This window comes from Eschscholzia californica, unplaced genomic scaffold (assembly GCF_041429995.1).
Source record: "Eschscholzia californica isolate CP2 unplaced genomic scaffold, dmEscCali1.0.p SCAF_6, whole genome shotgun sequence".
NCBI lineage: Eukaryota > Viridiplantae > Streptophyta > Magnoliopsida > Ranunculales > Papaveraceae > Eschscholzia > Eschscholzia californica.
The window spans coordinates 24,090,327-24,113,837 of record NW_028238483.1 but is presented as its reverse complement, the minus strand read 5'-3'; the positions used below and the strand labels follow the sequence as shown (position 1 = coordinate 24,113,837).

Here is a 23,511-nt window from a genome sequence, read left to right as displayed (position 1 = left end):
CCAGTAAGAAGAATATAAGCCTTGAGTTCTTTTCAATTGGGTTTCGTAGTAGTTTTGAAGTACCCTAGCTTGAGTTCTTTTCAATTGGAAAAATAGGAATTCTAGAGATATCACAAAATGATTTTAGGGCATTGGTGCTTGTAAAATCCCCTTAGCTTACCAAGGCTACTAGTGGCCTTACATAAGCCTGGCCCTATTTAGACATTAAGGAAGCCAAGGGAACCTTTGGTAGTTTGGGATGTCTAAACTTTATGTAGCTAGACTTGTGAGAACTTATTACGTCAAAAACAAATGTCCAGGCGGTATCGTGTAGGCTAGGTAGACTTGTGCTCAAGGTGCTTACGCCACGAAATATAAAACTCTCTACCATTCGGTTGTGAATACAAGGGGTGAGGGGCTGAGCCGCTGAGACTTGGTCCTGGAAGAAAAACTTAGTACTAGAGTCTAGACTACTATTGCTTAGAAGAAAATAAGAAACTGGGGCAGACAGTAGTAGACTTAGCCATAGAGATTAGAGAGGGAGGTGTTGTGTTTTTATTACAAAATTTGATTTGATATTTCTTCTTTTTGTTCTTGTTGTTTAAAAGGGAAATTTACTTGGGGTGGTTGTGGGATGTGGTTGTTGGCCTGCCGAATCAAACATTTGTCTTTTAGAGATAGAGATAGAGAGAGAAGGTAGTCCAAAACTAAAAGGGTAATCTGGTGCAGACAATACAACCTTTCCTCGGAATCTAATCAGACAGTAGAAGAGGAAATATATATTGGAAACTAATACTACTCTCTCTCTCTCTCTCTCAATTCGAATCTTTAGGGACAGACTCTAATCCTTTTTGGCATATTCCAAACAAAGAAACAAGAGATGACAGAAATTAATGCTTATCAAAATATTCGTTTTAGTATCTCAACATCCATTTTCTTTCAACAAAAAAAAACACCCCTTCTTTTGGTACTCATTTCTCAAACTATATGAACTTAAATAACAAATTTGTTGAGAGGAGAACTAAAAATTCTTAAATCAAACTTAATAAGTTATTATTGAGTCGGTGCTCAGTAAGGGTTGTATTCGAATATGATGATTTAGAGAAAACAAAAATGATGGTGTGCCCGACAAATATCCCGGTCGAATCCCTGTCGGAGTACTTGGACGGGGCATATCATCGATGTTAGAGAGAACATGATATTTTGTCCGACCACTATCCCTACCACGATATTTATGTGAATGAACAAGATTTAGAGAGAGATAGTATTCTCACTTCCTTTCTCAAAATACATACCCTACCCCCAATTTAGATGCGACAATGGGTGGGACGAAGTGTCATTTTGCTATGAGGAAAATAATGTATGGTGAGACGGAGTGTGGTGCTTCTCTTAAGAGGCTAAGCACCCTTCCCTAGTGAGATTTTTTAAAACTGTTACCGTGAGGTCTAGGTGTGCCAAAGCGGACAGTATCACTAACAGCCCAGAAGACTGGTATGCACCATCCTATAACACGTTATCAGCACGATTCGCTCTACTATAATGTGGTCTTGGGAGGGTGTGTTGTAAAGTAATCCCACATTGGTGGTGAGACGGAGTGTGGTGCTCCTCTTAAGAGGTTAAGCATCCTTCCTTAGTGAGGTCTTTTTATGCATAGGTGTACCAAAGCGAACAGTATCACTAGCAGCCCGGAAGACTGATACACACCATCCTATAACAGTAGTGGAGTTTGAAATCATTAGATAAAAATAGGACATGAGCAAGAAATATTCAATGGTTTAAATATAGAAACTTGAAAGACCAAGTCACCAAACAATAATATCAAACACAAATGATGAAAGAAACATCATTAGATATGAAGCAAAAAAAAAAAGAAGTTTTACAAATACAAAATGAAGCTCATATGTCACAAATTTTAACCAACTTTATTCCCATTTTCTAAACTTGTAGAACTTTCCCACAAATTCTCTGCAACTTTAATGTAAGACATTAGAAATGGAAATGATTATTGATTAATCTAAACTTCCATTATCTGTGAATCACAAAAAAAGAAACAAAATAACAAAAAGAATAAGAGAGAAAACTGTTAAACAAACCGGAAGTGCTAGAATCACAAAAGATTAGAAAATCTTTAAGGGGGTTTGTCTTGAGATTGATCAAAGTGGAGAAGAAGACTATTACATTTAGGGCATTCTTGAACATGTTTGGGAAGCATACGATACATGAGACAATTCTTACAACCAGCAACTACCAAGACATGATCATCATCTTTATTAACTGTTGATGATGATGATGAAGATGAAGAAGACGAAGGAGATGAATCAGATATAAGAGATTCATCGCTTTCGTAAGAACTATCATCTTCATCTGTGTAATATTCTCCTCTATAAACCCTTGGATCTTCTTTCACTTTTATCCCATTTACCCTGTTCATATAATAAATCTCTCCTGTCTGCACAAAAATAAATACCCAGGAAAAAAAATCAGAACTTTTGAAGAATCGTAACTTGATCAAAAACGAAAAAACCAAATTAAGATTATACCCATTAAAGAAAATCTAATAATAAAGCAGAAAACAACAAAAGAATTCAATTTTTTCAAACTCTAAATCTTGTTTCTCTGTTTTATGTTAGAGAGAGAGAGAGGGACCTTTAAATCAAGGACTTGTTCCCATTGATAAGGAAGAGAAAGGCGGGGATTAAGTTCTAAGGTGTTGATCTGATTTTCCGGCGCTTCAGAAGTGGCTGACGAATTGAAACCACCTTTGTCTCCGGTGGTTGATTTGTTGAGGGAGAACTTCTGAAGAGAATGCTCCAAAGAATTGGTTGAGGTAGCCATGTTTTTAAGGTCTGAATAATTAATTGAAAAGGAAATCAAATCTATTGATAATGAGAGAGAAAGAGAGAGCGAGCTTTTGAAGGAAGGAAATGTTTATATTGAGAGGTAGTTGTGGGGAAGAAGAGGGAAAGAGAGATGGAGAGGGACTAATAAAGCAAAGTGGAAGACAAGAATGTTTTGGGTGGGGGTCAAGATAGAGGGTCACTCAAGAGGTATCCACTATCAAGTGATTTTGAGTTATGGGGCTCACCTATTTTAGGTTGTTTTGTATTTTCACTGTATAAACAATAGTTTGTAAATGGTTGCGGAAGTGGATGTTTGTGTTGACATAAACTCCAAAGACCCTGTAGGTCTCAGGTTGAATTCTCATAAGAAGTGGATTCCATAGTTTATTAAACTTGAGTTATCAAGGATATAAATAATGTAGTTAGATAGGCTTTAGGCCGTTTATTTCGTTGGACTTTAGGCGACTAGTTTAGTTGGAATATAGACCCTTTTGTTTCAAAAATTTAATTCGTCGGTTATCGTACTTATTACAGATTTTATGTATCAAATATCATTTAAAAACTTTCGCAGTTACTTTCCAAAAAAAAAAGTATTATTTGTTAATGGGGCCAAGTAAATTGAATGACACTAATGTCATTCTTAATTTAATTTAACAATGACCGATATAATGTCCAGTAAATAATTATAAACTTATGTCACGGGCTTTAACAAATAATTGTCTTGTCTTCACTATTATTCTATCATTAATCCGGGCAAATCAGACGTGGTTACGATTTGACCATCAGAACAATTGGACCAAACAGATGATATGTTCGTTCATTACTTCATTGATTTATGTTGAATTATACACAAACAATAACCATTATATTACGACAAAATAAGTGTTATATTAGTTAGGGAAAATGCTACATAAACAAAATGTTGATTTGTATTAAAATATGCTCCTAGTAAAATACCTCTAACACCAAATAGATGAAGGACCTTCCACTGAAACTTAGACACACGATTTTCATAAATATTCCTAAATTCTCCATTGGAGAAGCTCATAGAAAAATAGAGAGAAGTGACACAAAAATAGTTCTTTGTCCCCCATAAAGTATGAAAGACACAGTCTATAGCAATAGCATATATCAAACACCTCATAAGTCATAACACAAGCAGCAAGCTCAGGGTAATTTGCCAAGTAGAGTTACCATTAACGTTTGAAAATAGGACAAAATAGGACCAAGTATATGTATTTATGACAGCTAAGTGCTCATTCAATCGTTATGTTGTAATTTCATGTTGTTTTCACATGATGTATCAAAGCCATGTAAGATGTTTGGACTCTAATCCGTCTTTATGAAATGAAAGTTTCTTTCTCAAAAAAAGAAAAGGAAATAGGACATAATACAAATCAATTTTGATTTATTATCAACATTCAACGACTTATATTTTTGTAAAGTTTTAAAATAAAAGTAATATTAATTATATAAAAAGATAATTCAGTATATGTATTGTTTACTAAATTATGTACAAGAGGTCAACATATGTTTTTAATTTTATTTTATCCTCCACCCTTGACTTTCCTGCTATTAAAAAGATGGGTTATTTCCCAAATGGCCCCCAACTTTGTGACCAGTTTCTACTTAGCCCCCTAGATTAGTAAAAATACCCATATGGCCCATTTTTTAAGATTCCGTTATAACACCGTTAACCAGTCAACATTTCTCTCTCCTCCATCTCGTAGCCTCTCTCTGCCACCTCATCTTCTAGCCAACTCATCATCTTCTCGCCGGAAATTGACAGGCCGGCTCTTGCCGGAGAAGATGATGAGTTGGCTAGAAGATGAGGTGGCAGAGAGAGGTTATGAGATGGAGGAGAGAGAAATGTTGACTGGTTAACGGTGTTATAATAGAATCTTAAAAAGGAGGCCATATGGGTATTTTTGCTAATCGAGGGGGCTAGGCAGGAAACTGGTCACAAAGTTGGGGGCCATTTGGGAAATAACTCATATTTTTTTAATGTTTGAAGGTAGCCGTTCGGAAAATTTGCCGGCCGGCGACGCCGGAGAAGACGATGAGGTGGCGAAAAGATGAGGTGGCAGAGAGAGAGAGAGGAAGAGATGTAGGAGAGAGAGTTGATGGCTGGTTAACGACATTCTAACGATAACTGAAGAAAAGGGTCATCTGAGAATTTTTGATAAAATTAGGGGCTAGATAGGAAGCTGGTCACAGAGTTAGGGGCTATTAGGAAAATAACCCTAGTTTTCTTCCCTGTTGGAAGATGCATGCATTGGTTTGGATTGGTTTGCAGTTGAACCTTTTTTTTTTCTGTTTGATGATTAATAGTTTGCAGTTGAAACTATACCACTAAAATCTTTTTAGGGTTATTTCCCTAATGGCCCCAACTCTGTGACCAGCTTTCCGCCTGGCTCCCTACTTTACGAGAAATACCCATACGGTCTCCTTCCGTTATAACACCGTCACTCTCTCTCCTCCATCATGTTTTCTCTCTCTGGAAACTCACGCCACATCATCTGTTATGCCACCTCACCACCTTCTCCGGCAGAGATCGCCGGTCGGCCAAATTTCCGGACGGCGACCTTCAAACTAAAAGAAATTTTTTTTTTAATGTTTGAAGGTCGCCGCCAGGAAAACTTGTCGACCGTCGATCTTTGCCGGAGAAGACGATGAGGTGGCGAAAAGATGAGGTGGCAGAGAGAGAGGAAGAGATGTAAGAGAGAGAGAGAGTTGATGACTGGTTAACGACATTCTAACGGTAACTGAAAAAGAGACCATCTAAGAATTTTTTATAAAATTAGGGGCTAGACAGGAAGACGGTCACAAAGTTAGGGGTTATTAGAGAAATAATCCAAAAAACTATTGCATCCATCAATAGAAAATTTAAAATATTAAATTAGAATCATAAATTAGGGGTTGGCTTTTGAGTTGTCCGATTGTCTAAAGTTTCATAATGCAACAAGTCATAGGGTTGTCAATGTATTAAGCCCCAAGTTGAGGTTTTAGGTTTGACCAAGTCAAGATACCAGCAAAGTGAGCCATTGGCACAATTTCTTTTGGCCGCGACTTTGTGAATAAAGAAAAATCTTCGGAGAATAAAAAATTAGTCAATAAACATTGACTTAGGGAATATATTCTTTATTTAGCTCAAAAATTGACTTCATCAAACATTGCTCCATAATCTTGATCTTCTCTCTCACACTCCCTTATATTACGCGGTCTTTAACAAAACCTAGATGGGGAAGAAATTAGAAAACCAATAGATGAGAAAGAGTTAGGGGTTCTCTTCATTTTGTGATTTTCACAATCAAATTAGTATTTTGATCGATCAATTTCATCAAGAAAAATGTTGAGACAAGTAACAAGTAATCTATGATCAAAACTAGTGTTCGACCTTTATTTACAGATCTACCAGCTACTGAAACAACACATCAGGCTTCCATTGATGTTTGGAAGAAGGTAGTTCTAAATCTTGAACCACCAAACACTTCAATTTCTCTTATGCAATCTAGTCCACCAACTCTCCCTACCTAACTTACAGTCAACTTCGTCTTGGCTTACCACTCCGGGCTCTCTTCCATGGAGGTCAGTCACTTTTTATCTCTCGCAGATTGATTCATTCGATATTCAACCTAGTTGTTTTGTATTTTTGTAATGATTATCGTTTCTATGTCAAAGTGATTAGGAATTTTGTTTATTGATCTGTTGAACATGCATTATAGGGACCCTAATTTGTACTGTTAGATCTTTGTACCCATAACGCAGGGTGGTTAGGATTACAATAGGTTAATCCCAAAATCATTTACAACCTTTACTTATTTCGAACTTTTCAATTGATTGCTTCATCTAGTATTCAATCCCAAAATCATTTACAACCTTTACTTTCTCACTTCGGTTTAGGATATACAGAAAAATTAGGTCTTTGTAGACCTAAAACTGGTCCAATTGAACCAAAAAATTCAACTGGTAGAACCCCTGTTCTTGATGTTGGAGTTCTATCAAAAATGCAAACCCAGCAAAATCAAAGTAAATAATTTAGAATTATAAATCAACGTTTACTTCATCATACATGGTCAGACAGAGAGAGCGAGGATGAGACGGATTAGGAGAAAATAAAAAAAAAATCAATTTGTAGACTCAAAATGAAATTGATTTATAAGTCTTTTATTCCCCGGAGAATTTTTATTATTCCCTAAAACCGCGACCTTTCTTTTTTATCTCCATAAAAAGGTTCGATTATCAATATTCGATTAAATAAAATTGAAATGAAGTTTAAAACGAAAAATCAAACCGCAAGACCGATTGCTAAAGAGATGGTCTATTATTTTGTAAGGGTTTTTAGTCGGTTTTTCTTTACATATAAAAACCACACCATTATAACTAAGTACCGGTTTAAATGTCATAAAAACCGATCAAACTGGACCGGTTTCACCCCCAGCACATACAAGTCTGAATCAGAACTCTATAATCTGAAATAACGTTAAGTAACTATCTTACCTTGACCAATACAAATTAGACTTGAACACCTCAGATGAAGTCAAACTCAAGCAGACTTGGAATTAAAGCATGAAACATCACCTCCATTATTTGACCAATTCCTGTCGTATGAAGAGTTTAAAGAAGAAAAAGTCTTAATTGCAGAAAACATGAAGTAACATCGACCTTTTTCGAACAACTGGGTACTAACTCAGCTCTGCCCCAAAACCTATTAATCCCTTCTATCCCAGACAAAGAAGACAAGTAAATCAGCAAGAGAAAATTATCTATCAAACTCCAGATTTTACATCCAACCGTTATAAGTTAAAACTCTATCTCATGAAGATGTAAAAAGAAATTCGTTTAGTCATTGGACATGCAATTGCCGCAAAGGAGAAAAAGGAAAAAAGATAAGAACCGTAGCTTGAGCTCCCCTTCGAAATTTAGCGTCTTTTCTTGCTTGTCTTTCCACCAGTGGATTTTGATGGAGATGCAACCAGGTATACAAACAAAACGACGATTGAGATGACACATACAAGTGATCCATATTTCGCCAAAACTCTCTGCATTAAAAAGATAAGAATGTTAAGGAAAAATATCATACTAGCGCATCCACCTGTATACCTTGTATACTAAAAGCTATCGATGTTTAATTGGTAAGATAAGAAAGGGAAGATGTGTCATGAGAAGAAAAAAGGGTTATAAATTGTTAATCAAATCAATGTTCACTTCAAGAAAAGATCTCGGTTTGGCAGATGCAAATAAGAGGGAGAATTATCGGCCCAATCAACCACATGTAATCTTCAATTTGTAAGAAACTAAAACTAATGAGTATAACTTCTTACCTTTGCCTGGAAAATGAGTTGCCACAGAAGAAGTTTCATGAAGAAAAAAAAAGCAAACAAGTTAGTCGAGGAATATAACTAACATTATGTTTTATGTAAAGGATATGTAAATTGACATAGAAAAGAGCGTACCAATTCAAACTTCTTTTCTGGGGGTCTATCAGCAAGGATATCCAAAGGGAGTACTGGAGTTGACAAAGCCTCCTACAAAAACGCAAATCAGCATAATCAAAGCATTAGTGGAAAATTGTGAAGAGAAGCTTGTAACATAATACTGTATCTCTGTATGGTGTACAAACCTGCAGGGTTGCCTTGGTAGGAACTCGGAACTTGATTACAGCAGGGGAAGCTTGGTATGCACCTTTAACTTTGGACTCCAGAACGAAAGAGTGTGAAACAATTGAGCCACTGATACCATATTTTTGTTAGTTTCAAATCATAGTGGAAATAAAGCAAAAGATGGTTCCAACAAAGAGTTTTTGAAATGTAAAGAATGATTTAACTCACACATCAAGCCTTTCCCATGATTTTGAGGTGTTACCGCTCACAAATTCGAAGACATCAGGAGCCCAACTATCATCAGTAAGGGATACATCATACGCAGTCCTGAAAGAGTTTCAAAAACTACGTTATTTTTCATGACTTGAGTAAGCTTGATAAAACAATAAAAAGTATGTCATTTTTCACGATTCTATACAGCAATACATTATAATAAACCATCATCAAATGTGGTGTAATACTAAAGCATAGCAGAATCACACGAGGCTCAAATGAACTCTTGAAAGTTGTAAGATATTAACACCTAAAATGCAACATCTGTTTCCTATAAGAAAGTAAATATATATATATATATATATATATATATATATATATATATATATAAATATACTTTGGTATCACAAGCACCTAAAAATCATTTCCTCATTCTTAAGGCCATGCAGTTCGACACACAGAAAAGGGATGTGATGACCACGAATAGCAATCCCCCAATGTGATTCCCCTAGTAATCGCATATTCGCATCACCTTACTACAGTTGTTTGGTTTAGTCAGGACTCAGGAATATGATTGGTAGAGATTGATTTTGCCCACATATTATTTAATTAACGATTCGAAGGAACTGGGATTCACAAATTCATCCACCACTAGGTGTGGAATTCCCCTTTTACGAGGAAACACATTCCTCCTCAGAATGTGATTCCCGATTCATTTTCGTGTACCAAACACCATTTTGGAGTGCTAATACTCGTAATCAACTCCAGTACGCCAAACATAGCCTAATGGCGTATAGAACAAGTTATGATTATAGTGGAAAACTGTGATATGTATGGCAGTTTTAAAGTATGATAACGAAGAAAAAAAGTAGATGTAACAGAAACCACAAAATAGATGGACTTCCAAGTTAGCCTTGTTAATGTTGATGGATAGCAATATGCTGAGTAAAGAAAATGGCATATATCGTCAATGAATTTTGTACCAAAACTTGATTTTAGACTCGGCTAAAACAAAATTTGTAGCTCATCTGAGGAAAAGCAGTCTCAACCACACCTTAAGCACCATTTCTACAAGCTACGTCAAACCTAAGCTTATCCATGTTATGAGTGAAATAAAGATGGCTTATATCCTCAACTGATCAGCTAACAATCATAATTTTTCGAATATATCTATGTGATCTAAGTCGTCTAACTATCAATTACCATATAAATAATTAATTTAGCATGATATCCAAACCATAACTTTGAAAAATCTAATCTGAAAAGAAATTACAGAAAAAGACACGACTGAAACCTAGAGCAAGAACACAATATATCAACTAGAGAAATGAAACACAATAGATCTCACAAAGAATCTTAAAAAACGTAATTAACTCGAAACGAATGTTACTAATTACTAATTACAAACTAACAAACCGAAATTTGAAATCGAGTACGAACATCTAAACCTAATTAGGTAATTCAAAAAACGGCAAATCCATCAGAGAAAACACACAAACATGCAGATCTGATTTAGAAAATGAGAACAATCAATGAATTCGATGAATTAAAATTAAATAAGAAGATTCAAGATAATCCGTACGCAGATCCTTGGTTGTAGATCTCGATTGAGACGGAAACTCGCTCGGTATCGGTTTTGAGCCTGGTGAGGCTGACTTTCTTGTGAGCAACGATGAAAGGAGAATCTGTGCTTGCGAAAGTAGCCGAGATGAAGAACAGAGCAATCAAAACAGGGATCAGAGACACCATTTTCGAATTCATAATGACTGAATATAGAAACCTGGTAAGTTTCGTTTTAAGAACAGATCCAGAAGTTTTCACAGGGAAGGGAGGAGCTAGGGTTTATATTTCGTCCGGTCCACTGTCAGAGACGACTTTGTGTTTGGGAACGTTAGGGGCACAGCTGGTTTTACGATTAGCACACACAAGTACACAACCCTCTTCAAGAGTTTGACTTGGTCTGAAGACTTGGACCAAGTTTTGGTTAAGTCCACATCAAACCCATACATTCAAATATTCAATAATTCACTGGGTTAACACTTGGTTGCCCAATTGGTTGATAGTCTTGACATAAACTCCAAAATTCTGGAGGTCCTAGGTTCGATTTTTATAGGTGGTGGAATTCATGGTCACTAAATTTTGGTTATTAAAGGTATAAATAATAATAGGTTTGTCGGGCTTTAGGCTCTATGTTGTCGGGTTTTAGACATTGTAGCCGAGTTCTCAAAAAAAAGCTTTCGAAGAAGAATTTGAAAAGTTTTAAAGGCGCCTCTTGTAAGTGTTAAAGACGCCTCTCTCAAGGCAAACTGGAGTGTGAGTTTGTGAAGGAAGGAGGTGTCTCCAACGCTTATGGGAGGCGCCTACAAAACTTCTGGAACAATTTTCGTGCAACTACGTACTCATTAGAAAGAGAGAGAGAAAGAGAACTACTCGCACGAGAGAGAGAGCATGTCGAGTGTGTGATAAAGAAGATCGAGAGTGTGAGAATTGGATTGGTTAGATAATGCTAGAGAATATAAGTGAATAGTTATAGTAGTTTAGTAATCCAACATTTTGACCCTTCCAAATTTGGGGTTGAACCATATTTTGAAATTTTATATATACTCATCGTTTTCACCGGTTACACTCAATTTTATTTACAATCACAGTTTAAACCCATTTTTACCCTTATACATTCACTTTTCATATCAACAGACATTTTGGTCAAAGAACTTTTTGTCGGTAAGACAATTATCGACGTTGTTTGAATTAAATCAAGAAGATGAATTGGATTTAGATGTTTGATCGTTGGTAGTCATCCCATTGATTACCGTCGACATTTGTACAAAATTAGAGATATGCATTGGACTTGATGTTGAGTAATACGTGGCTTTGCTAACAATCACTTTTCAGTAAGACCGCTACAGACTCCAAAGACCAAAAGTAATAAAATGTATTCGATTTTGTTTTTGGTCACTGGTACTCATGGTACCCCTTGTAGACATTCAAGAGGCTCTGTGTTCATGTACTTAATCACCTCCTCATGAAAATATTCTTCACGGGCCGTACCTTTTGAGTCTGAGGAATCCATAAAACTGTGGGGAATATTTGAGAAGTGGTCGTCATATATGATTTGTGAAAAACATATTATTAGTTATTCTCTGTCGAATGTCGAAGGCAACAAGCCAACATGGTTGTTTCCCAATCGGTGAGATACTCACTGGTAGGTTCTACAATACATCGGTATGTAGGTTAACAATATGTTCTATTACCCATCAACAACTTTGTGTCGAGGGTCTATGTACGATGTACCTATTGGATTGGTGCATCTGATAGGTTACCTTCGTAAAGTTTCTCTATTCCAACTAATGCACTATTTCCATTGAAAAAACACTTGAAACAAAGTTTATGAAATGAATCCATATCTTTTTACTGGGTGATTCTTTTGTCTTCATCACTTAGTTTAGATCAGAGTAAGAAACTAAATTTTCTCACTTTTTTATGATTTTAACCATTAAAACTCCAAAGCGAAACAACACCACATATGATATTGGAGGAAAATAATTGTATGATTTCGGGATGTTCTTTCCTACCGACGAAAAAAAAACTTGAGCAGTGGTGTGGAGTGCGGTTAATGTAGGAACCACTCCGATTCTTAGGTTTTTCTTCAACTCTTCACCAACTCCTATTTTGAAAACATTTTCTCGGCGAGTATCTTGGTTACCCAAGTTACCTAATATACAGGCCAGACATACATAGGGGATTGAGCAAAAGTCCCAAAATCATGTGGGTAATGAGAACTCATCATCTCCAGTACACAAATTCATTGCAGGTCTAAACATCTGTGCCTTGTCAGCTAGAAAATGAAAATTACATAATTGGGTGTACTTTACACAATATTTACGCATTTGCCATTGAATAAAATCTCGTGCAGATATGAGAAGTGACATACATGGCATCTTTTCTGGTAAATTACATATGTGTCATCCACTAAGATAATGACACGTATTTTTTTTCTTTCCTTTTCTTTTTCCAAACTGAAATATCTCACTCTTTAAAATTATTTTATTGTTTTTTTCTCTCTCCAATTCCCATTTTCTCTCCAATTTTTAACCGATTTCGAATTTCTCTCTCAAATTTTATCATTTTTCCTTATTTTCTCTCTCCATATTTTTTTTCTTTCTAAACATATTTTCTCTCTCTAATCTTAACTACTTTCCTTCTCTCAAACTTTCTCTCCTTATATAATGACAAATTTTTTTTCATAGATCCTGTACTGCAAACATAATTATGTCCTAGATACTTTTCTATGTACGGTACATTAAAATGTCTTATACATTCCTTCCAAAAAGTAAATTATTTTAATGAAAATCTATACGATAGTTTGTTACGTACAGGACACAAATACATTCCTTCCAAAAAGTAAACCATTTCACTGAAAATTTATAGAATATTTGTTATGTATAGTACATAATAAAATTTCTTATACATCCCTTCCGAAAAGTAAACTTTTTCACTCAAAATTTATAGGACATTTTGTTATGTATTGGAAATATTTTTATATACTGGACATTTGTTGTTATTCGATCGGGTTTAAAGATACTAGATTTGTTGTTACTCGATTTAATTTTTAAGAAACCCTAGATCTTGATTTTATGATTTTAAGATCCATGAATACAGAAAATCAAAGATTTTATTCATAAATCTCCTAATAAGAAGTTAAGAACCTAACCATACAAACCCGATCATAAATCATCAACAATCCTTGATCTTCTGAACTCAAATCGGAAATTTCTACAAAACCCGTCTTTGTTTAAGAAAAAAAGAATTCGCCATTAAATTTTCACCAAATCTGACTTTACTGAAATTCTTCACCATTAAATTTTCATCAAATTTGTTCAAGAAATCAAACCCTTCCAAAATCAATAACCCCTAATCTGATTTCTTCACCATTAATTTTTTTTTATCAAATCTTCATTCTTCACCATATTCTACATTAGAAACCCCAGTTTTATTTTTTTTCTTCTTGTAAGGTGTTGCTTGTTTTTCTTTTTAACGTTTAAATCTGAAATTTGCTTAACAGAATCTGAATTTGCTAAATTATTTTTAAAATTTGATGTTTGTTTTTTATGTCTGAATTAATAAGTCTGAATTATTATTTTGACATTTATACCCTTATTACATGTTTTTTAAAAACAAAACCTAAACCTTAATTTCTCTCACCCCTGCCTTCTTTATAAAAACAAACAGAAAACCCTAAAGTCTTTCCTCTCTCTTTCTCATCTCTCTGTCGCATCTTTCTTTCTCATCTCTCTGTCGGCTCTCTCTTACACAAGCCCCCTCCCTCGAACAAAATACATCCGACACTGGAGGGCCGACAATGAAAGTCTGGGAAGGTTCAAACTCTCTTACTCGCTCTTTCTCTCTCTCTCTCTCAGACCTTCTTTTTATCTCTAACAGATTAATGAAGTGAAACCCTCGCCATATCCGACGAGGGTTACGTCTCTCTCTCTTTCTCTCTATCTTTATCTCTCAACTGATCTTTGGCGAAGTTGAAAATCTGGCGAGGGTTCAAAAGCGATGACCCTCGCCATATCTGGTGGTTTATTGTTTAGTGGTGATTATTTGTGGTGGGGGTTAGCATCTGGTTTTGGTGATGGTTGGTTTCTGGTGGTGGCGGTTTGATTCATATTATGGTGTGGCAGTCTAGTTCCTGATGTAGTGGCGAGGGGTTTTGAACCGATTTTGGTGGTGTTTTCAGTGGGTGGTGGCGGTGGTGGTGGTCTCAGTGGTGCTGGTGGTAGTAGTCTCTGTGGTGGTGGACAACTCGGTGGTGGTGGACAACTCGGTGGTGGTCATGGTCTCAATAGTGGTGGTGGTGGTCTCAGTGGTGGTTGTGGTTGTCTCTGTGGGGGTTTCAGTAGTGGTGCTGGTGGGCTCGGAGATGGTAAGGCTAAATAAAATAATGACTGAGAATTTTCCTGGGGTATAAACGAATTTAACACATTTCAACCATGGACCTTTGTTTTCAGACTTGTTTTGAAGTCTGAAAAATATGGACTACTTTTCAGCCAATTCAGACAATGACCTAATTCAAAGAATATTTCAGATTTTCTTAAATAAATAAAATAACTATCTGAAACCTGAAAAGTTTTAAAAAACAAACACCACCTAAGATTCATCTATAGTTAAAAAAGTTCTTATAGTGAGAAAGTAAAAGAAGATAAGTAAACAGAAAGGAAGATTAATGGTCTTCATGTTAGTTGAGGGAGATATGTCTCGTCCAAGGGCAATAGAAGAAAAATAAAAAATGAAAAGAGGAAACATGATACTCTTTATGGCATTTTGACCTGGTATGTATGTAGGGTTATTGCTGGATTTGGTTCTCATTAACCCCTCAAATTTTGGGCCATGATTTAAAGAGAAAATTTTCTTTTCTTTCTCTCTCTAAATTATGGCCCGACACGTCATCGGATTCGGCCGGGATTTGTGTCGGGCATAGTGTCATTTCCCTAAGTACAGTAATAAGTGCAAAATGTGTAAAATCATTTCATATTACCTGCAAAATCTGTAATTCAATACCTAAATATGTAAGTGCTATTTCCAAAGAATGAAAATGAAAGATATCGAGACACAAAAAGAAAGCAAAATTAACAAACTACAATTAAAATAAGCCCCAGCCTCCCACCATCTCCTTGTTCATTCTTTCATGTGTTTTTTCTTCTTATTCTTTAACATCTGGTAATCTTAAATGAAGACCATACTGTGAGAACTAGTGAAAGAAAGTTACTCAAACAAGCAAGAATCAAAGAAATTGTTACTCTTTTACAGAAAAACCCAAAATAATCACAAATTGGCATCCAATTACTATGGGTGTTTCCATATTTACCCAGATAACCAATTGCAGATGCAGCTGATGTTCCTGAAACCCCAATCACTGTTGATATCTGAAACAAGATTAAAAAAATTAGATGACATGAATTTAAATCTCTTTCTCTATCTAGAATCAGAAATTTTTTAGTGGTGAAAGAAAAACTTACAAAATCAATGAGAGACAGAAGTAAATATCTAGTTGGGTTTGCAGAATTTGATGGATTAACACAGAGGAGAAAGAAAGACAGAGCAGATAAGACAGCAGTTGTGATGTTTGTACCCAAAAAGAATCTGCATTAATGGATAAAGATAAACCTAATCAAAATCATGTATAGTTCATTGGACTGATTTTAATATTGAAGAAGAAGAAGAATCAAAGATAAACTGGGGTGTTTTTTTTTGTTGAGATATGAACTTACATGAAAGCAGGGGAGTAGTTATATTTGGCGTATAAATTTATACCCAAAAAATCAAAAGCTTGGTTGCTGGTGACTATAAAAGTGATTGCGGTTAATGTAGCTGCTAACCCTAAAATTCTTAACAAAGATTGGGTTATGATGAAACCTCTATGCCCTTCTTCCATTGAAGATCAGTGAGAGAAAAAAAACAGAATTGACAAATGTAGAGAGAGAGAGAGAGATTGTGGAGGTTTTTGGATGTCTGGGTGATAAAAATGAATGGAGAATCAACAGAGAGTATCCCTACATGTTCAAAAATCTTTTGTTTTAAATTTGTGAGGGTAGACTTTTTATTTTTATTTTTTTTATTTTACATTTTTTTGGATTTGGGGTAGAGACTTGAATATGGAGATTTCCATGGCATTCTTTACCATAAGATTTCTATATCATAATCAGGAAATTGTCTTATCAATGAAGAGAAGTCCAAATATGGGTCAGTCGGCCATAAGTCCAAATTATAAAGAGGGTTGAGCACTTGAGCAAAAGCCCAAAACTATGCACGTAATAAGAACTTAATCATGTCCAGTACACAAATGCGTTGTAGGTCCAAAAATCTGTATCATTTCACTTAGAAAATAGAAATTATATAACTCGATATACTTTACACGATATCAACGGACTTGCCATTGAATAAAATTCCGTGAAAATCTGAGAAATGACGTATATAGCATCTTTTCTGGTAAATTACAAATGTGACAACTACTAGAATAGGATAACGATTACTTTTCTATTTTCTCTCTCTCTCTAATTTCTATTTTCTCTTCAATTTTTATCCAGTTTTAAATATCTCTCTCAATCTTTCATCAAAAAAAAAAAATATCTCTCTCAAATTTCTTTTCTATCTCAATTTTACTTTTTTTCCTTATTTTCTTTCCATATTTTCTCTTCTTTTTTTTAAACATACTTTCTTTCTCCAATTTTAATTACTTTTCTTCTCTAAATTTTTTCTCTTTATACGAGGATTTAAACATATTTTCTTTCTCCAATTTTAATTACTTTTCTTCTCTTAAACTTTTTCTCTTTATATGAGGACCGATTTTTTTAAAGATTTTTTAATGTGTGTAGGATATTTTGTCGTGTACAATACATAATAAAATGTCTTATACATTCATCCTACAACGTACATTATTTTAATGAAAATGTATAAGATATTTTGTTATGTACAGTACATAATAACATTCATTCCAAAAGGTAAACTATTTCACTGAAAATTTACAAGACATTTTGTTATATACAGAAGATACTAAAATTTCCTATAAAGTCCTTCCAAAAGGTCACATAAAATTTATTGGACATTTTGTTATGTACAGTACATAATAAAATTATCCGTACATTCCTTCCAAAAGGTCACAGAAATTTGTTGGACATGTTGTTATGTATAATACATAATAACATTTCTTATACATTCTTTCCCAAATGTAAACTATTTCACTGAATAGTTATAGAAAATTTTGTTATGTAATGTGCACAATTAAATGTACAATAAATGTGTTCATGTGTTATACGTTTTTCAAATTATTACACTTTTGGTGGATAAAGTATATGACATTGCATCAAATTTGTTACCATCAAATTTGTTACCATCAACTAATGAATTACAAAGCAATCCCTCTTTATTGAATCATCCTCAACAACATCCTACATACCAAAAGAAGAATACACAGTCCTTCCTAATATCATCATCATCATCCTTGTATACACAAAAAGAGATAAAATAATTTCATCTTCAAGCTTTCAAATCTACAATTTTTTAGTCGATCTAGTGCAGAAAGATATAAATCTAATAATGAAGATTTGTAAGATGAACAAATCTAGAAACATAAAAGAAAAATTAATTGAGTCTACGTTGATAACTTGTTCGTCTTCTTGATTGGGTCGGTTTAGATACAAAACCGCATGTCCAAATCTGCAACGCACATTAAGCTTTCTTTCCGAACACAAATCTGAAATTCATTCAAAATCTATGAATGAATTTCATGAACGGAGGTTCATGAAAAAAAATTGACACCTGAGAGATAGAGAGGAAGATTTTAGCAAAAATAGACAGATGAAGAAAATCTATATAATTTAGAGAAAGAAAGAAGATGAATATTAAATATAAGAGAGAGAGAAGACGCAAGATGGATAGAGAAATCCTAAATCTACATGAGAAGATTTGCTTCCATTGATTAGAAATGAATTCAATGCAAGACTTTCCAATCAGTCAGAAAAAAATGGGTCCACTGCTCCATGTACAGTGCAATGGCAATATAGGGAGGAAAGAAATAAAATAAAGAAAAAGTCAGATTTACCTGACATTTGGACCTCTTTAGTATTTTAGGTTTTGGCTGAGAAACTTATTAAGCCCCCAGAAATTTGGGCCTCCAACTCATTTTGGCAATTATAAATATAATGGGTATAAGTTCTCAGCTTAATAAAAAATAGGTAATGAGTCTATTTTTCGAATTCTTTATTTTTCCTCATGCAAATACGAAGACGCATTTGTTCAATCAAGGTGCAGATATGTGTAGGACCATTTTTGTTTTTCACGCAATGCAAAATAAGTTGCATGAAATTAAATATGAGGTTATTTACGCTTTGCTTTATGCAGCAAAATAAGAGTGACATGCAAAAAAGATTTGTTCTGTGAATTCCTAAATTTATAAAATTTACGTCTTTTTTTGAAGATTTTGTGTTAATACTCGACTTATAATGCTCTTAAGGCCCATTTTTTGTATCTTATACCAAAAATTTCAAATATATAATGCCTATTGTATGTATAGTATCTTAGACCATGTCGTAGAGCAAACTCAATGTGATGGGGTGGGCTCCCATTTTAGGAGCTCAGATATTTTGAGACCCCTGTAATTTTTGAATTTCAATGTTGGCTTCCAACTCAGACTTAAATGTGTGATGTACGTGTGCAGAATTTTAATTTCATTTTTCAACTATTAATTATTAGTTAAAAAATTTAAAAAAGATAATCTAAAAAAAAAAACCTTTAAAAAGATTAGAAAAGAACTTAAAGAAATGACTTAAATTTAAATAAAAGATATAATGGGGTTGATCAATTTTTCTAGGGACCCAAATGCCATATTTGGGACTTGGAACCCGACAAAGACCCCAAAAGCTATACTTGGAGCTTGCAGCCCATCTTCTGGGTTCCCCAATTGGGATAGCAGAATGAGGGGATGGGCTCCATTTTGAGAGCCTAGCCCTTCAAGTTGGGCTTGCTCTTAGTAAGCAAATGCAAAATAGACATTTAGATTTCATCTTATTTGTATGGGTTATTTCCCTAATGGCCTCCAACTTTGTGACCAGCTTCCCGCCTGACCTCCTACTTTACGAGAAATATCCATATGACCCCCTTACGTTATAACACCGTTACTCTCTCTCCTCCATCTCTTTTTCTCTCTCTGTCATGTCACGCCACATCATCTGTTAGCCACCTCATCACCTTCTCCGGCAGAAGTCGCCGGCCAAATTTCCGGCCGGCAACCTTCAAACTAAAAAAAAAAAATTTTCTTCTTCTTCTTCCTCTCTCTCCTGTTTTCTCTCTCTTCTTCTTCTTCCTCTCTCTCTCTCTTTCCCTTTCTTCTCACACTCTCTCTCTCTCTCTCTAAAATGGCCGACGAAGGGTTCCCCCCTTCGCCGACCATTTCAGAGAGAGAGAGTGTGTGAGAAAGGGGAAGAGAGAGAGAGGAAGAAGATGAGAGAGAGAGAGGAAGAAGAAGAAGAGAGAGAAAATAGGAGAGAGAAAACAGGAGAGAGAGAGGAAGAAGAAGAAGGAAAAAAAAATTTATTTTATTTTTTAGTTTGAAGGTCGCTGGCCGGAAATTTGGCCGGTCGGCGACCTCTGCCGGAGAAGGTGATGAGGTGGCTAACAGATGATGTGGCGTGACATGGCAGAGAGAGAAAAAGAGATGGAGGAGAGAGAGTAACGGTGTTATAACGGAAGGAGGCCATATGGGTATTTCTCGTAAAGTAGGAGGCCAGGCGGGAAGCTGGTCACAAAGTTGGGGGCCATTAGGAAAATAACCCTCTTTGTATCTATGTAAATCTATTGTCTAACAATGCTAACACATAGAGGTTCCTTCACTCAACATGACATTATGACAAATTATATATTTGACTAGTTATATCAGCTTCATACCTAGAAATTCTTTGTATCAATCAAACAACTCCAAATATATAAAAACACTGCTATGTTTAATTTGCTATTTCTCGTCGGGCAAAAATTTAAAACCTTTTATCTAACTTGTATTTATTTATGTTTCACACGCACGCCTGTTTTTACGTGACGAGTTGACCTTTTCTTTTATGGAAACACAGTACATAATATGAAGAACGTATTTCGACCGAATCACAAGTACATGCATAATTTAAGATTAAATGCATAAGAAAAGCGTGAAACGAAATTAAGCGCGCGCATAGTCATGGATACCGTTAATGTATATATAGTTGTTAGTTTTCGTCGGAACATCTGCAACTGTTTTCTTTTGTTGAGATGTAATCTGCATTAAAAACTAAATCAAGATTGATAGAACCCAAACCCAAATTTGATCTCTATGTTCAATATGCAATTGAGTTTGCAGAAAATGTAAATAGTCTGGTTTAATTACCATTTGTTTGTATTATTGCCCCCTAATAAGGGCCATATTGACCATATGCTTCAAAAATGATTTTGTAGGTTTTCTGATCGAACGAACAAAAATCATTTATCAATTATAAAATGAGTAGCGAAATAGTGTGAAGCTTCTGAATAGAAAACGTAGCTTCTACTTCTTCTCCCTTCGCTCTGCAATTTCTCTCTCTCTCTCTCTCTAAGCTCTGTGTTTCCATCTCATCGAATCTAGAGAGAGAATTGGGGAGTGTTGAAAATGGTGGATTACGCAAGAGTACAGAAAGAGCTGGTGGAGGCTAACAAAGATAAGGGTCTTTCTGGTGTGAGTATTACTATTAATGGGGATGATCTTTCTCATCTCTCTGGTACGATTACTGGTCCTTTTGGAACACCTTATGAAGGCGGTACTTTTCAAATCAACATCCAATTGCCTGGTATTCATTTCATCTATATACAACTTCTGATTTTTCCTTTCTATACTTTTTTCTTTCTTTTCTAAATATGGGTAATTATGGATTTTGTTTCTCCTAATTAGGGTAGAAGATTAGGTTATGCCTTTCTCAATGTGTATAATTTGATCCGACTTCACTCGTCTTGAAACTCAATTTAGGGTTTTTAATGTAAGTAATTATTAGATTTTTGTTCAATTGGAACTTTGAGGTTTAGGGTTGATAAACATGTGAAAAGGTCGGGTTTAAGGTCAAGGATTTCATCAGCTTTTCAACTAATAAAAATGATTTTCGTTTGGATGACTGATAAAGAATCAGTGAAGTGATCAAGTTTGCCTGAACAAATGAATGAGAAAATCCTGTCTGGGTATTTGATGCTGGATCAATTTTCTTGATAATTGAGACAGTTTACCAATGAGAAGGATCATATATCATGTTAATAGGTTGTAAAACTTGAAGTGTAGGTCAGAAATTTTAGACCTAGAGTGTAGTGATCTACCTCTGGCTATGTTAACAATACATGATCACCCATTTCAAGAATTTAAGATCACTGGATATTGGTTTTTTCGAAATAGAAGTGGATGTGTGACAAAAAAGTGGATGCTCCTTACTCAATATTGGGTTGTTTATCATAGCCGAGGAAGACTCGTTTCCAGGGGCGGGGGTCGTGATAGTACCACATCGCTTGGGGGAGCGGCTAGAGCCTGGGCTGTAGGTGTGTGCTCAAGTTTAGTTAGTGTCAAGACCTTTTGGGTGGACTCATGGAGTCTTTGCTAGAAACAAAACCCTACAGATGTTGGGCTTTGGCCTAGATGTCAAAATCAAGGCAATATCGACAACTGCTAAGGCTTGGGGCGTTGTAGTCAAAAGCGGGGATAATATTGATAATTGCTAAGGCTGGGGGCGCCACATTTTGAAACCAGAGTAATCACACATTAGTTGTGATCCGGATTAAGTCTCCTTCTTCCTGTATCTTTTATTTAGTTTATGTGCACATACAACATGGTTTTATTGTCATTGTGAACTGTTAGTTTAATCCTTTTGTCTTTGCTGTGTACGCTTGAGGGTTGTCTATTATAAAGAAGTGAGTTTTCTTACTGATAGACATATTGGTTTCATTTCTGACATTACTGATGGTGGGTTAATTTGCAGAAGGATACCCTTTTGAGCCTCCAAAGATGCAGTTTGCGACGAAAGTTTGGTATAAACCTTTTGTCTTCAATAGTCAATCTTTATTTTAAATTCGTTTGTTACCCATCCATCACACCTCATTCACACTATATGCTAGATTCCTAGAAGTTCAAGTGAATTGCTCTTTTTCACACTAGTAGCAATGTTTGGTTTGGTTTACTTTCTTCGAAAAAGTAGACATCTTGAACTTAATTTCTTGCACTTTCAAAGTTGGCAAACTAGCAGAAAGTTGGAAGCTAGAGCCGCCAAAGTATTAGAGACTAAATATCTTTATAAAGTGCTCATGCTTTTATCACAAAATTTGGCTGTTAACAGTGATGGGTTTGTTCACGTTCTGATCGTTTTTCTTTTATCAAGATGTTCATGATAACCACCTTACAACTTCATCATGCATAAAATCAATTCTCAAAGTTGGGCTTCTTAAGGAGCCTAGATTTCACTCTTCCAAATCTTGACTTCTACCACTTTTACCTATTCATCAAGGCACCCAAATATCAGCAGTCAAAATGGGGCGATCTGCCTTGACATTCTTAAGGATCAATGGAGCCCGGCACTCACCCTGAAAACAGCCCTACTTTCACTACAAGCATTGCTCTCAGCTCCTGAACCCGATGATCCTCAAGATGCCGTGGTAGCGCAACAGGTTATTCCACCAACCTCCATTCTTTTGTCTTGTAATTTTATTCTCTCTGCATCTCTTTTCACTCCGGTTCCCATTCGCTATATCTCGTTTCTTGATGCTGCAGTATCTTAGGGATTATCCAACCTTTGCTGGAACAGCTCGCTACTGGACTGAAACTTTTGCCAAGAGAACGTCATTGGGTATCGAAGAGAAGGTATATAGAAACCTCAATTTACGTATATGTAATGTAATATATGTCATCTTTATCTGTGTTCATGCCATGAACCTTCTGTTTAATGGTTACAGGTGCAGAAGCTGGTCGAGATGGGCTTTCCGGAAGGTTCTGTGAGGAAGACACTGGAAACTGTGGGAGGTGATGAAAATTTGGCTCTTGAGAAACTCTGTTCTGGCTAAACAAGAGTCTATCTTATCTTTTCCTAGAAGTTGGAAAATTTACTTCTAACATACATTATTTTTAATATGATCACAATAGCAAGTGGTGGACACTTTCTGAGCCATGTGTTTTCTTCAGTTTACAGTGTGTCCACTTTGTTACCCTAAATCCATATGGACAATGTAACTGCTCCTTTCAAGATAAGACCAGTTAAAATCTATTTAAGCTCATACTTTTATTAAGCAACCTAATTGTTATGTGGTGTTTTTTTTTTCCTTCTGGTTGTTGTGTTGGATTTGTCTATCTC

General features: G+C 35.4%; 4 protein-coding genes across 4 annotated transcripts; 1 reads left to right on the top strand and 3 right to left on the bottom strand.

Moving 5' to 3' along the window:
- Window positions 1–1,880: 1,880 nt before the first annotated feature.
- Window positions 1,881–2,997, bottom strand: LOC147532735 (protein CURLY FLAG LEAF 1-like). The gene is made up of 2 exons (XM_086648035.1): window positions 2,626–2,997; window positions 1,881–2,428 (listed from the first exon to the last, which is right to left on the bottom strand). The coding sequence occupies exons 1-2, from the start codon at window positions 2,812–2,814 to the stop codon at window positions 2,108–2,110; spliced, it is 510 nt and encodes a 169-aa protein (XP_086504161.1). The 5' UTR covers window positions 2,815–2,997; the 3' UTR covers window positions 1,881–2,107.
- Window positions 2,998–7,381: 4,384 nt separating this feature from the next.
- Window positions 7,382–10,552, bottom strand: LOC147532734 (uncharacterized). Its single transcript, XM_086647600.1, has 5 exons — window positions 10,218–10,552; window positions 8,651–8,749; window positions 8,443–8,551; window positions 8,276–8,347; window positions 7,382–7,861 (listed from the first exon to the last, which is right to left on the bottom strand). The coding sequence occupies exons 1-5, from the start codon at window positions 10,394–10,396 to the stop codon at window positions 7,742–7,744; spliced, it is 579 nt and encodes a 192-aa protein (XP_086503726.1). The 5' UTR covers window positions 10,397–10,552; the 3' UTR covers window positions 7,382–7,741.
- A 4,600-nt stretch (window positions 10,553–15,152) lies between these two features.
- Window positions 15,153–16,244, bottom strand: LOC147532733 (CASP-like protein 1F1). Its single transcript, XM_086650391.1, has 3 exons — window positions 15,907–16,244; window positions 15,655–15,778; window positions 15,153–15,561 (listed from the first exon to the last, which is right to left on the bottom strand). The coding sequence occupies exons 1-3, from the start codon at window positions 16,068–16,070 to the stop codon at window positions 15,346–15,348; spliced, it is 504 nt and encodes a 167-aa protein (XP_086506517.1). The 5' UTR covers window positions 16,071–16,244; the 3' UTR covers window positions 15,153–15,345.
- Window positions 16,245–20,604: 4,360 nt separating this feature from the next.
- On the top strand, window positions 20,605–23,450 carry UBC27 (ubiquitin-conjugating enzyme 27). The gene is made up of 5 exons (XM_086645575.1): window positions 20,605–20,982; window positions 22,150–22,198; window positions 22,672–22,831; window positions 22,935–23,024; window positions 23,117–23,450. The coding sequence occupies exons 1-5, from the start codon at window positions 20,805–20,807 to the stop codon at window positions 23,222–23,224; spliced, it is 585 nt and encodes a 194-aa protein (XP_086501701.1). The 5' UTR covers window positions 20,605–20,804; the 3' UTR covers window positions 23,225–23,450.
- Window positions 23,451–23,511: the final 61 nt, after the last annotated feature.

Coding starts and splice junctions, on each gene's coding strand:
- LOC147532735 (XM_086648035.1), bottom strand. CDS start 2,814: ATGGCTACCTCAACCAATTCTTTGGAGCATTCTCTTCAGAAGTTCTCC. Junction 2,429..2,625: donor AACAAGTCCTTGATTTAAAG/GTCCCTCTCTCT, acceptor ATTTTTGTGCAG/ACAGGAGAGATTTATTATAT.
- LOC147532734 (XM_086647600.1), bottom strand. CDS start 10,396: ATGAATTCGAAAATGGTGTCTCTGATCCCTGTTTTGATTGCTCTGTTC. Junction 8,552..8,650: donor TCATGGGAAAGGCTTGATGT/GTGAGTTAAATC, acceptor ATATGGTATCAG/TGGCTCAATTGTTTCACACT. Junction 7,862..8,275: donor CAGAAAAGAAGTTTGAATTG/GTACGCTCTTTT, acceptor TTTTTAATGCAG/AGAGTTTTGGCGAAATATGG.
- LOC147532733 (XM_086650391.1), bottom strand. CDS start 16,070: ATGGAAGAAGGGCATAGAGGTTTCATCATAACCCAATCTTTGTTAAGA. Junction 15,779..15,906: donor AACTACTCCCCTGCTTTCAT/GTAAGTTCATAT, acceptor CCATTAATGCAG/ATTCTTTTTGGGTACAAACA. Junction 15,562..15,654: donor TTCTGTCTCTCATTGATTTT/GTAAGTTTTTCT, acceptor ATCTTGTTTCAG/ATATCAACAGTGATTGGGGT.
- UBC27 (XM_086645575.1), top strand. CDS start 20,805: ATGGTGGATTACGCAAGAGTACAGAAAGAGCTGGTGGAGGCTAACAAA. Junction 20,983..22,149: donor AATCAACATCCAATTGCCTG/GTATTCATTTCA, acceptor GTTAATTTGCAG/AAGGATACCCTTTTGAGCCT. Junction 23,025..23,116: donor CATTGGGTATCGAAGAGAAG/GTATATAGAAAC, acceptor TAATGGTTACAG/GTGCAGAAGCTGGTCGAGAT.